The sequence below is a fragment of the Fistularia commersonii genome, chromosome 5, assembly GCF_037954325.1.
Source record: "Fistularia commersonii isolate RoL2024-O1a breed Wild chromosome 5, RoL_Fcom_v1.0, whole genome shotgun sequence".
Classification (NCBI taxonomy): Eukaryota; Metazoa; Chordata; class Actinopteri; order Syngnathiformes; family Fistulariidae; genus Fistularia; species Fistularia commersonii.
This window is the reverse complement of record NC_141288.1, coordinates 2,060,027-2,073,051: the sequence shown is the minus strand read 5'-3', so window position 1 is coordinate 2,073,051 and position 13,025 is coordinate 2,060,027. Positions and strand designations below refer to the sequence as shown.

The window sequence follows — 13,025 nt, the reverse complement described above, 5'->3', positions numbered from 1 at the left end:
CGTGATGTCATTCTAGGATGTGAGCGTGCGGGGCAAGGTGCGCTGGTGTTGCGGTGTCCATCCACGGCCAGCGTCGCCCGTCGAGAGGCGCGGAGCGGCGAAAGATGATCATCGCCGCCGGCACCAATTCAAGCTCCTCCGACGCGCTCCGTCCCTCTCCTCCGGCCCGGGTCTCAGGCTATGGGGCCTTGATCTGCCTCGATCCCGCACACAGCCTTCGCCGCCGCCATGCCAAAGGACAAGACCTAAGAAGAGTCGCGTTTTCCGGGCAGGTGACTTCGAGCGGGCGCCCCCGCCGCGGTGAACCGCATGGCCGCTGCGCAAAGGCGCCTCTGCAGCATGTCGAGCGCGGCCAGGGCGCACTGGACGCTGCCGGCGCTCTTTCTGCTGTGGACGTGTCTCGCCTCGTCGCACCCGGTGCCGGGCAGGACTAACGCCACGGCGCTGGAGAGCAAGTGGGAGACCCTGTTCTCCCGCTCGTACCTGGGAATCGGCGGCGGCCGCGCGGAGCTCAGCTGGGAGAGTGACTATTTGCAGGGTATCAAGAGAGTGCGGCGGCTCTACTGCAACGTGGGCATCGGCTTCCACCTGCAGGTGCTGCCGGACGGCAGGATAGGCGGCGCGCACAGCGAGAACCAATACAGTGAGTGGCACCGGAAAAGAGAGGAAAAGTTCCTGCGGGTCACCTGTCCTGCGTGACCGCCTCCCACGCACGCACGGCCGGCGCGGTGCATCCGCGCAGCGCGAAGCCAAAGACACGACATGAATGCTTGGACCCAGTTTAGACGCCGGCTTATTTTTAACCCCGCGTCCCCGCTGCCGCAGCACAAACACACACACACTCGCGGACACACACACACACACACACACACACACATGCGCGCGCACGCACATGCACACGCTTGTTCACGACACCATAACGCCTCAAACGCGTGCGTTCCCGAGCATCCTCCAGTCGCACTGCACCTGCAAGGTTACACCCATCACTGCGTGCTGCAGAGGCCGGTCACTTTGCCTCCATACGCAGTGTAACGTTGACCCCCCCCCCCCCAGATACACACACACACACACTCCCTCACACACACACACTAACACTGTGTTGTCCTTCAGGTCTGATCGAGATCTCCACCGTGGACCGAGGGGTGATCAGCCTGTTCGGAGTGAGGAGTGAGCTGTTCGTCGCAATGAACAGCTTCGGGAGGTTGTACGGAACGGTACGTCCACCCCCCCCCACCCCCACCCCCACCCCGCCTCTCACGCATCCCCCCCTCGGTGTAAGACGAGTTCATGTGGCTGCTGCTGCATCCGCGGGGTTTATGAGCACTGTTGTGGTATTAATATGCTCTGATGTCAATGTAGGGCGCAGGGAGCTCCATATACATCTCGATCACATGTCCGCCGTCCTGCTCCAAGTCAGGATGTTGACTCAATATATCCCCTCCCTTGCTCCCCTCTGGGGCGGGGGGGGGGTGTTCAGAAAGGCAGGTGGTCAAAATGCGCGGAATCGTCATTAAAATTAACGGCGGGGACATTAAACCCCCCTCCCGTCCTACGACCGCGTCTTGGCTCCCGCCGAGGCCTCGGCAATGTTGAAAGCGGAATAATGACTCTGCGACGGACGTCTGAAGGGTCGAATTCGCCTTTTGCCAACTTTGGCACCGAACGTCGGGTTTCTCCTGTCCCTCCGTGGTCGATCGCGCAGACTCCGAAAGAAATAAGGCCTCCCTCTCTCTGCAGGGTCAAAGGCCGAAGTTTCCCCGCGTCAGTTACGCTGGAGGATGCTGCTATTCCGTTTGATGATATTTGGTGTGATAGCGATAGCGCGGGGGGGAAAAAAGGTTTTCTCAGATGTGGCGAAGATACGGAACGTGAGGCGTTCCATTTTCGGCCCTAAATGTCGGAATTCAAAAACCAGACACGCATTTACATTCCGATCAGTCCGTTGCTCCCTTGTGTTGTTAGACCTCCCGTCCTCTAGGGGGCGCTGTGGGCGGCTCGAACTCAACACGTCAGGTCATATCAGAGAGGGGAAAGCTAGGATTGGGATGAATCTTGTCGGAAACTGTGTGTTTGGATCTTCTAAGCTTTTATTAAATTTCATAAATCGGGTGCAGGCTGGTGTGACGGTGACGGCGGTCAAACCCGACAGTATTGATCGCTCGATTTGTCTGACACCCGCTGGCCACCGATCGATCGGGAGAAAGAGTGCGAAATCAATTCCGTTAACTCCGATCGAATATCGGTTCCCGGCCGATAGGGATCGATGGCGTGTTAGCGTCAGGCTAACGCGTGGGATGTGGCGGCTGCCTCTGGTCAGACACACAGCATGGAAACGTGGGGCACACACACACACACATCTAAAGCTGGGATACCTGGCAGATAAAACACACTCTGAGGCCTCTTCTAGGGCATCCTGCTGACAGTATAAATATATCCAACTAACGTCTCGATTTGTTTTCGCATTCCCAAAACTCGGCCTGAAAGTCATGATATCGAACCTTTTCATTTCATCGTCGCCCCTTTTTTGCTCATTATGTATTGATTTAGAAACAGACATTTTTGCAAAGTCACTCTTGATGTGCACATTGCCCCCCCCGCGGCCCGTGACGAGGCTCCTTTTAGTACCACCTCGGGATTAACGGAAACATTAGCGGTTATCTAGTCCATGCACCTGGAGGGGGTTCTGAGCAGGACGCGGGTGTCGGCCATTTCTTTTGCAACACGCCGCCTCCTCCTCCTCCCTTTTTTCCGCTCCCCCACACCCCCAAACATGCTTCCTATGCCGGCGTGCACCGAAGTAAAGGTCACGTGGAAAGTGCGCTCTGTCCGTCCTGCAGATGCACTGACCCCCCCTTCCCCTCCCCCCACCCCCCCCCCCTCTGCAGAGAACCTTCGCCGACGAGTGCAAGTTCAAGGAGATTTTGCTGCCCAACAACTACAACGCCTACGAGTCTTTTGTTTACAAGGGCTTCTACATCGCCCTCAGCAAGCACGGCCGCGCGAAGAGGGGCAACAGGGCCACCACCGCCATGACCGTCACACACTTCCTCCCGCGGCTATGATCGGAACTGCAATAACTCAATAATTTGCACATGTGGATGTTTCTTCCAGGTAATATAGAAACGCATATTCATGATATAGACACCGACGGACTGCGAGGGGAGGGGGGAGGGGGGAGGAAAAAAAACACAAATATTTATTCTGTTTATATATATGTGTATATTTGGATAGCTATCTTTGTATATGTATGCCATACTGTGCTGCTTATTGTTTTTATGGACGGGGGAGACGTGGCCTGTCTCACTTGGTGCTTGCTGGAACTGAACGAGGTGTCACTTCCTTTTCTCTGAGATGGAGGGAGAGCCGCGGTGAACCCTGTGCTTTTAAAGAGTGACATGGAATACTTTTTATTACCTCAGACAACCGTTTTACTAGACGAAGGGATGCATGGACTTCTGCAGAAATATCCGCATTTCTTTTTCGCCCTTTTTTTTTTTTTTTTTTTTTCGCGCTTGATGGTTCCCCTGTTGGATCGCCGGCAGCGGAGGGGAAAAGGGAGGGAGGGCGGGGTCGGGGTCGGGGTCGGGGTGGGGGTGGGGGTTCTTAACTGCACTACCTTTGCTGCACGATTTAAAGGTGCCTTGGTGTTCCCACTTGTGGCCCCCTTAAACTTGCATGTAAGAGACACCCGGCAGAGTCAGAAATAGGGCTGACACTCCGGAGAGGGCCTCAGGAGGGGGGATAGACTATCTCTGGTTTATTTTCTTTTCCGTAATTAGATCGATTAAGTAATATACAATCTGTGGTCGAGACCAGAGAGCGGTCGGCCATGGATGTGGGGAGGTCAAGGGGGGGGGGGGGGGTTGATCTCTGTATCCTTTCACCAAATAAACAGGGTGGAATGCTAACCTGTCAGAGCGCAGAGTCAAAACTCTGGAACTTTTAATTTTTTTTTTTTTTTTTTTTTTTTTCTAAACTCTAAATATCGGACCAGAGCCCGACCGACTCGGGATCCCGGTGCCAAATTTTTTCCGATGACGACGAATCGGACGATATCCGAGTCGCATTCGCACGTCGTCGTAACTCCCGGCTAATTTTGGCCGGACTCACGGAGACGTCGGTTTAAAAAAAAAAAAAACAATAAAATGGAGGCGCTGAGGAAAAAAATCACCCGCGTTATTCGTCCAGACGTCCCAACGCTCAACCAAAAATTCCGGCGTCTCGTGTCCCGCCGTCTCCCCGCCTGATGCTGACGCATCCCCTCGGTCAGGCTCTGGTTTGATAGTTTGAACCAGGCTTGCACAAACAAAACAAAACAAACAAAAAAAAAAAAAAAAAGACAGGAGTGGCTAGCGTGCACAGTAGCAACGTATCTTCACAACGTCGCGGACAGAACTCCTGGAGCGGGTTTTCGCCGAGCTCCAGCCGCTTCTGACGAGAAAAAAAAATGATGTCTGTCCCCCGAAAAACAAAACAAACGTGAAAAAAAAAAAGGAATAATAATGTAAATATTAGCAAAATGTAAAAGAGGAGTTGAGGAGCTTCTTATGCTGCTTCGTCACGGCTGCCTGCGCCAGGCGGACCGACTTCAGGTCGCTCAGTGACCATCCATGATGGTCCCTGAATGTTTCTAGTGAGAATCGTTCCCATTCGTCCATCCTAATTGTTTGAATCATCGTGTCCGATGCGTGCGAGAGTGTGTGTGTGTGTGTGTGTGTGTCCACGAGTCACGGGCCCCGTCCCCTGCACGCCCCGTGCTCTGCAGCAGCACTGCAGAGAGGGAGTTTTAAAATGCGATGAGAGCGCGTGAAGGAGCGGAAAGCCGCCGCCGCCGCCTTTGTGGAGGTTGTAGCTTTCAGTGAGGAACCTCAGGGCGTCGCGGTGGATCGTTGGATCGGTTCTTCCGGCGAGATGAAGATGCTAGAACGTCTTTCTCCCTCTTTCTGGCTCAGTTTCGAGCCGGTTCCTCGTGGGAGGAAAGCGGGGCCGTTTCCATCGAGGGAGGATGCCGGCGGCCTTTTGTTGTTTGTCAGACCATCTGGAGGAATGTGAAGCTGCAGGGATGACACCCCCCCCCCCCCTGCATACCTGAGCCCCCTCCCCCCCCCCCCTCCCCGAGCGCCACCTCCGCCCGACCTTGGATTCCCGCTGTCACCGAGGAGCGTCCTCCTCTCCTTTCAGCCTTTTTTAGTTCAAGGTCAGAGTCACGGCCCGGCCTTGCCCCCCCCCCCCCCCTGCAGGCCCCAGGACCCCGACCCTGGCCGAAGCCCCCCCCTGCACCCCTCCCCCCCCGCACCTTCCACCCGCTACTGTTTCCATGAAATAGGAATTTGAAGTATCTTTTTGATGCACGGACAACTTTACTTCCTTCCACCTTCAATCCTCACTATATATTTTTTTTTCAACCCCCCACCCCTTCTAGATCTGGAGCCTCTTCCCTTTGAAATCTAGCTCCGCCGCCGCCCTCCCGCCCCCACCTCCAAGTACTTGTGTTGGGATATTTCTGGGGAGGGGACATCTGCAGAGTTAATGCAGTGTGCGAGGAGCGTCAACCCCCCCCACCCTCCCTCCTGCTGCAGGACGGCGGCGGCGGCGGCGGCGTCCTCGCAGACGAACTGCTCCTTCCTTTTTGTTCCTTTCCTCCCCCGGGAGGTCATGACCTCCGGCCGCGGGTAGAAGTCATTTATCGGGAGCTCGGCTTGAAACAAGAGGAAGTCGGTTTAAAAAAAAAAAAAAAAAAATGGCGTCGAGGCTGCCCGCAACGCCATCCAGATCCAGATATGTGACGTCTGTCGTAGCACCTTATTAGCAACGTCTGGATCGGGGTGTCCGACCGATACCGGGCGCTCAGCAGGGGGTTTCCGTTTGAATTTTTTTTTCTTTTTTTTTTTCAGGGGTTGTCGGGCATTGCACTTCAAATCACAAACCGGAGGACTTTTTTTTTTTTTTTAAATCAAATCTACGGGATTAAACTTTGCCGCCGGAGGGGCCGCTAGCGTGTGAAGAGCTGCTTCGCTTTTGCGCGAGGAATTAAAAAAAAAAAAAAAAAAAAAAAAAAAAGCTCAGCTTTCAGCTTTGACCAAAACATTCGATCCGGACTCTTTCTCTGGTCTTTCTGTCGCGGATCCGCTTTCGAGCGACGTCACGGAGGGGAATATCTCAGTATTCTGTCGGCGTGCACGAGCCCCGAGCGCGACCCCGCCGAGGGGCGGCTCCATGTGTTGTTTATTTACCTTTCTTGACTCGGAAACGGGAGCCTCCGCTCGATTCCTCTTCATCTCTGTTCTCATATACCTCACCTCCTGCCTTAGTTTTGGTTTGCTGATGACTGTAAATTTAGAAGAGACGAATTTCAGCGATCTGTTTCCCATGACAGACGATGCTAAGTAAGGATATTAAAGTTTTCTCCTTTTATTTTTGTACGTATGTGCTGTGCACAGCAGTCTACTGTATTCCTGAGATACCAATAAAAGTTTTTTTTAACTAGCGGCTGGTGAAGTCTCCTCACTTTCCACCGCCAGGCCGATCCGAGCGATCCGTGCGGTCGGTTTGAGATGCCGACCAATCGGACGGCCCGGAACGGCGGCGAGAAATAACCCCAAACAGGTCAATATTAATGTCGGTCACTGGGCTTTTCCTTCATCCGTACGTTCTCGGGGGTCGGGTCGGATTTCTATTTCTACATCTGAGCAGCTCCGGCGTCCCTAAATTAGACCTGGATCATCTCAAATTAGACTTAGATAATCCAAGTCAGACTTAGATCATCTTAAATTAGATTGAGCTAATCCAAGTTACGTTTGGATCCTCTTAAATTAAACAAAGATAATCCAAGTTAGATTTAAATCATCTTTAATTAGACTTCGATCATCCAAGTTAGCTTTTAAAAGCCTAAATTAGACTTAAATAATCTCAATTTAGGTTTAGATACATTTATATCATACATTTCAAGATAATCCAAAGTAGATAAGATAATCAAAGTAAATGTTACATAATCCAAGTTAGATTTAAATAATCTTATATTAGACTTCGATCATCCAAGTTAGATTTAGATCACCTAAATTAAACTTGAATAATCTAGATTTAGATACATTTATATCATACTTTCTAAGAGTTCTAAGAGTTGGATAATCCAAAGTAGATATGAAAATCAAAGTAAAAGTTACATCAAGTTAGATTTAGATCATCTCAAATTAGTAGACGATAATGTAAGTTATTTAGATCATCTAAAATTAGATTTAGATGATCTAAATAAGAGTTCGATAATCCAAATTAGACTTAGATAATCTTAATTTAGACTTGGATAAATCCAAGTCAGACTTTGGTAATCTTACTAAGAGCTTGGTAATCCAAGTGACATAATATTAAATTAGATTTAGATAATCTAGAATTAGATAATCCAAGTTAGATTCAGCCTCAGATAAGGTAAAGATAACCTTAAATTGGATCTATATTTTCTAAATTAGAGAGGGACAAATTGAGTTACACTAAACTAATCCTAAATTAGACTTCGATAATCCAAGTTAGATGATTTAAATCTATGATCCAAATAGAATTTATAAATTCGACTTAAAACATCCAAGTTAGGTTTAGATCATCTAACGTTAAAATGAAGGTCATCCAAATTGGATTTGGATAATTAAATTCAGACTCGGATAATCAAAATTATCAAACTATTTGAGATTAAATCCCGTGCTGGTCTGAAAACCCATGAAAATTACAATCTCGTGTTATTGTCCAGAGAAAGGAGATAAATTGTTTTTTTATGAGTTTTTCAGCACCTCTCTTCTTGCATCTGGACGAGTCCGTGGAGCTCCTTTCAGGATCTCCAAGAGGGAAGCCGAGGCCTGCGGTCCACGTCGGTCCACAAACGTCACCTGGCGTTGGACGGCGAAGCAAAATCTGGGATTTAGCGTTTAGCGTTTCTGGGATTTCCGCTTCGTTCTGGAGGATGTCGAGGGACGGAAGAAACAACCATGGAAACTTTTTCCTTGAAAGTTGAAAGGTTTGTAAAAACGCCTCAGGCTGATGCGTCCAAAGCGTCTAAAAATACAGGGTTGTCTTTTTTTTTTTTTTTTTTTTTTTTTTTTTTGTAACATTACATTTCTAGTAACTTTCCAGAAGCTGCGCGGGATGGTGGAGACCGGATGGTTGGCGCCCCCTAGTGGACAAATGGTGGAAGTGCTGAATCGGACAGGTGCGTTAAAGCGGCCAAAATATTCCGATAACTGCGATTAACGACCCGCTAAAATCGTTTCAGTCCAGAAACCCCACTTCTCCCACCGGAAGTCGAGTAAACAACTTACCTCTTCCTTCCGAATTCAATTTTAAAAGCGCTACTTGTCTTTTTTTTGTTTATTTAAAATTAAATTAAACCCACACACGTTTCCAAAAAGTGAGAAAATCATCATCAGCCCCCGGATTGGGTTTTGGATATCGTTTCCGGGGGACGTTTCGAGCCGGGATTAGTCAACACGTGTCACCAAAAATAAGAGCCCCAAACACACACACACGCACACACGCACACACGCCAGAGGTGGAAGCTGCCCTTCCGGTGCAGCAAAGCCGCACATCTGCTTCGGGGGCGAGTAGAAGTGTATTTTGGTGTCTTTTTACGCAAAGGATGTGAGCAGGAGTGGCGCCCGGGCTCCTTAAATAGGATCTGTCCTCCAGCTCCGGCACGGCAGAGCATCCGAAAACGACTGGCGGAGGAAAAACAATCAATATAATAAAGAAATAACAGGATGGACGTGAGGGACACCGTGCTGGCGCTCCTCCTCGCCGTCCTCCATGGACTCCCCGGCGGAGACGCGGCTCCGAACCCGTCCCCCCTGGTGGGCTCCAACTGGGGGAACCCGAGGAGATACATCCACCTGCAGACCTCCACCGACCTGAACACCTTCTACCTGGAGATCCGCTTGGACGGAACCGTGCGTAAAGCGACGACCCGCGGCTCGTACAGTACGTCTGCTCATTTCTAAAAATAATTTTCTCTCCACAATATTTTTTTTTTTTCAGATTTTTGTTCATGTCCTCTGCTCTCTCCTTCAGGTGTGATTTTACTGAAGGCTGAAACCCGGGAGCGCGTCGCCATCTTCGGCGTCAAGAGCAGCCGATACCTGTGCATGGATCCGGATGGGAACCCCTTCAGCTCCGTGAGTGATTTAAAAAACACATTTTACGCACAGCAAAGAGCGTTTTCTTTGCGATCAACTCCATGACGCATGGATTCACTCCGACCAAACTCAGTGGAAATATCGCTAGATTTACCCCGCGCCCTTCAGTGCGCGTCATTTTCGCGCTTTTACGCGCGTTTTTGTGCACGGGCGGCACCGCGGCTCGACGGTCCTTCATTCGGTGCTTTTTTTTAACCCAATTTATTTGCACCAGTTCGGTTGTTTTGGATGAAGTTCTGCTGGTCCAGCACCTTCTCCTCCCCCCGCCAGCCCACCTGCCTTTGGGTCTGTGCGTTCTCACTCAGAGCAAACTCCGTGGAAAAATCTCCAGATTAACCCCGCGCCCTTCATAGTGCGTGGATTTTTAGCACTTTTTACAAGCATTTGATGATCTATTGCGCACAAACGGAATCGCAGATAGACGACCCTTCATTCGGTTGTTTTCTTGCCCATATTTTTGCAGCCCACCTGCCTCCCGGAGGACCGTCTTTTCACTTCTCTCCAACCCAAACTCCGAGGAAAACTGTCTAAATTTACCCCGCGCCCTTCGTTGCGCCGCTTTTTCTGCGCATTTTTACGCGTAGACGCCACCGCGGCTCGACGGCCCTTCAATTCGGATATTTTCTTCCCCATTTTTGCAGCCCACCTGCCTCGGGGAGTACCGTCTTTTCACGTCGCTCCAGCCAACTCCGTGGAAAAATCTCCAGATTTAACCCGCGCCCTTTATCATGCGTGAATTTTCGCAATTTTTACGCGCATTTGTGCACATAGGCGACACCGCAGATAGACGGTCCCTCATTCGGTTGTATTTTTTTTTTCCCCGTGTTTTTACACCCCACCTGCCTCCGGGAGGACTGTCCGTTCACTTCACTCCAACCAAACCCCATGGAAAAATACCCAGTTTTACCCCGGCCCTTCATCTCGCGTGATTTACGCGCTTTTTACGCGCATCTTGCGCACAGACGGCTACTCAGCCAGACGGTCCTTCATTCGGTTGTTGTTTCCTCCTCAATGTTTTGCAGCCAACATGCCTCCGGGAGGATTGTCTGTTCACCCACAAGCTCCTGGAGAACAACCGGGACGTGTTCTACTCCTGCAGGACCGGCATCCTGCTGAACCTGGAGGGCGCCCGCCAGGTGTTCTCCCCGGGCCAGAACCCGCCGCAGACCGCGCTCTTCCTGCCCAGGAGGAACACGGTTCCGCTGGAGCACCTCCTCCTGCACAGGGAGAAGCGGAACCAGCTGGTGGACCCGGCGGACCCGCACAGCGTCCGCCTGACGCGCACCGGCGAGGCGTCGGACTCCCGCGCCGCGGCGGAGGACGACGTCGAGCCGGAGGTGGAGCTGGAGCTGGAGATGGAGCTGGAGCTGGAGATGGAGGCCGGGGACGACGGCCTCAACGTGTCCCTGGAGACGCCACTCTTCCCGGCGCCCCACGACCCGTGGGGTGTGCACGCAGCTGGCCAGGCGAGCCCGCGAAGCGCGGGCACCGTGGGCTGACTTCCGGTCCCCGTTCAGCAGGCTTTTATTTTGAAAGGGCGTCGGAAGTGCAGTGTGCTTCTACACTGAATGTAAAGACTCAGACTTGAAGCCCCGTTTGCACAATTTCTGTCTTGAAAGGACCAAATATATACAAATATTGCTTTATGTAAAAATATCCACAGGCGACACACATGCACACACATACCAGTTTAATTTAAAAAAAATCCAACTATCTAATTTCTGTCTTCTCGCAGTTCAATGTTTTCCAGCTCATTCACAACTCACGCTGACGTCATCTGGCCTTGCGCTTCCAGTCGTGACCACAAGGGGGCGCTCATGAGCAGCTCACAGCCCGCGTGTGTATATATTTCCCTAGGGTAGGAAAATAAAAACAACTCAAATTTAATTAGATTCATATATTTTTTTTGAAAATCCTATTTTCCTATTGTCCATTTAACTTCGTTTTTTCGGATCTTTGCAAATTCAAATATCAAAAACTTTTGTCTTCAATATATATACATATATATATATGCAACATATAAATGTATGTATATGCATATATATATGTATATACATGTATGTATCTATATATATGTATGTGTGTATATATATATGTATATATATATGTATGTATGTATGTACATGTGTATATATGTATACATATACATGTATATGTTTATTTGTATTTTTATATGTGTATATGTATATATACATAAATATATATGCATATACGTATATTATGTCTGTGTCTGTTTGTATACATATATGTGTACAACATATGTATGACATTTTTATTACTTTTTTTTTTATTTTGTATTTTTTTATTTCATTTGTTAGCAGATAAAATCAATTCCCGCCCCCTCCAAAAAAGCCTTTTTAAAAAAACAAAAAACCTTTCAAAGTCTTCAACTGCTCTTTGAGTCCTACCGCAATCAAGGTTTTACAGGCTGGCCTGGAAAAACTCCCAACCAACCCTAAGCTCAACACAGCATATGTTACAGTGTGTGTCTGTGTGTGTGTGTGTGTATATATATATGGGTTTTTACTTTTTACAAAAAATGTTTTTCCTTCATTTTTTGTCTTATTTTCAACATATAACCCTGAAGACCTTCCTTCAACCAAACATGTCTCATCTCATCTGATCATGGTGTTTCACAGGTGCTGGACACCATCACCAGACATTCTTCACAAATACACACTCCCTTAGGATATTTATTTATTTAAAGCCGTTCCTTAATTATTATTTATGCTATTTATATTGAGGCTATACAGTTAGTGTACATATATGGAAAATATGTTTTTTTTCTTTGAATGTAAGAGTGTCGGAGGAGGGGGCGTTTCCTGAATCTGGAAGAAAATAAAATCCTTTAGAAACAGTCATTTGGCGTTTTTTCATGTGTTGTTTTTACTTGGGTATGGGTGAGATTATACGCCCTGATCCGATGTTACCTTATATATGTATATACATATATATATATGTATATATAACCGTGTGTACATGTATATATATATATGTGTGTATATATATATATATAAAGGTGTGTGTGTGTATGTATATATGTGTGTGTGTATGTATATATATATATGGAAAATATATATACATATATATGTATGCAAATATGTAGATATGTGTAGTTGTATGTACGTATGTATATGTGTATATGTATATATACATGTACATATATACAAATATCTTTATGTATATATGTGTGTATATATATACACATATGTATGTATGTATGTACGGTATATATATGTGTATATATGTCTATACATTTGTCTATGTGTATAGATATATTATATTTATATATATGTATATATGTTATATATGTATATATGTTTGTGCTTTTCTAGATATACATATATATACATAGATATACATGTATATACATAGTGTGAATATGTTTTATAAATGTATATATATGTGTATATATAATATATGAATATATATATAAATATTATGTATATATATGTGTGTGTATATTTATACAGGTGTATATGTTTGTATATATATTATATCTATACATACGTTCACATATGTTTATATTTATGTATGTATGCATATATATGCATATTTACATGTATGTATATACACATAAATATATATGTATGAAAATGTATTTGAAAATATATATCAATATATATATATATATTGATATATATGTTGATATGTATGTATATATGTAAATACATTTGCATGTATATATGTACAAGTGTATATATAAATGTCTCTGTATATACACATATATATGTAGAAATACATATGTATGTGCATGTGTATACAAACGTATATGGAGGTATGTACGTATATATTTACGTTTGTGTATATGGTTTTGTGTGTACCTGTATATATGTATGTGTAACTTTTATT

The 13,025-nt window shown here is 47.1% G+C and overlaps 2 protein-coding genes across 4 annotated transcripts; both read left to right on the top strand.

Annotated features, from left to right (window-relative positions):
* On the top strand, window positions 1-5,279 carry LOC147233784 (fibroblast growth factor 4B-like). 2 transcript variants are annotated; one of them, XM_086146354.1, is made up of 4 exons: window positions 1-643; window positions 1,111-1,214; window positions 2,886-3,111; window positions 4,953-5,279. In XM_086146354.1, exons 1-3 carry the CDS (start codon window positions 310-312, stop codon window positions 3,060-3,062), a joined length of 615 nt encoding a protein of 204 aa, XP_086002480.1. In that variant the 5' UTR covers window positions 1-309; the 3' UTR covers window positions 3,063-3,111; window positions 4,953-5,279. The 2 variants fall into 2 exon arrangements, with proteins under 2 accessions (XP_086002480.1, XP_086002479.1); XM_086146353.1 differs by lacking the exon at window positions 4,953-5,279 and having other exon boundaries at window positions 2,886-3,976.
* A 2,778-nt stretch (window positions 5,280-8,057) lies between these two features.
* On the top strand, window positions 8,058-12,034 carry fgf23 (fibroblast growth factor 23). Of its 2 annotated transcripts, XM_086146101.1 has the most exons (4): window positions 8,061-8,194; window positions 8,671-8,958; window positions 9,049-9,152; window positions 10,196-12,034. In XM_086146101.1, the coding sequence occupies exons 2-4, from the start codon at window positions 8,742-8,744 to the stop codon at window positions 10,670-10,672; spliced, it is 798 nt and encodes a 265-aa protein (XP_086002227.1). In that variant the 5' UTR covers window positions 8,061-8,194; window positions 8,671-8,741; the 3' UTR covers window positions 10,673-12,034. The 2 variants fall into 2 exon arrangements, with proteins under 2 accessions (XP_086002226.1, XP_086002227.1); XM_086146100.1 differs by having other exon boundaries at window positions 8,058-8,958.
* Window positions 12,035-13,025: the final 991 nt, after the last annotated feature.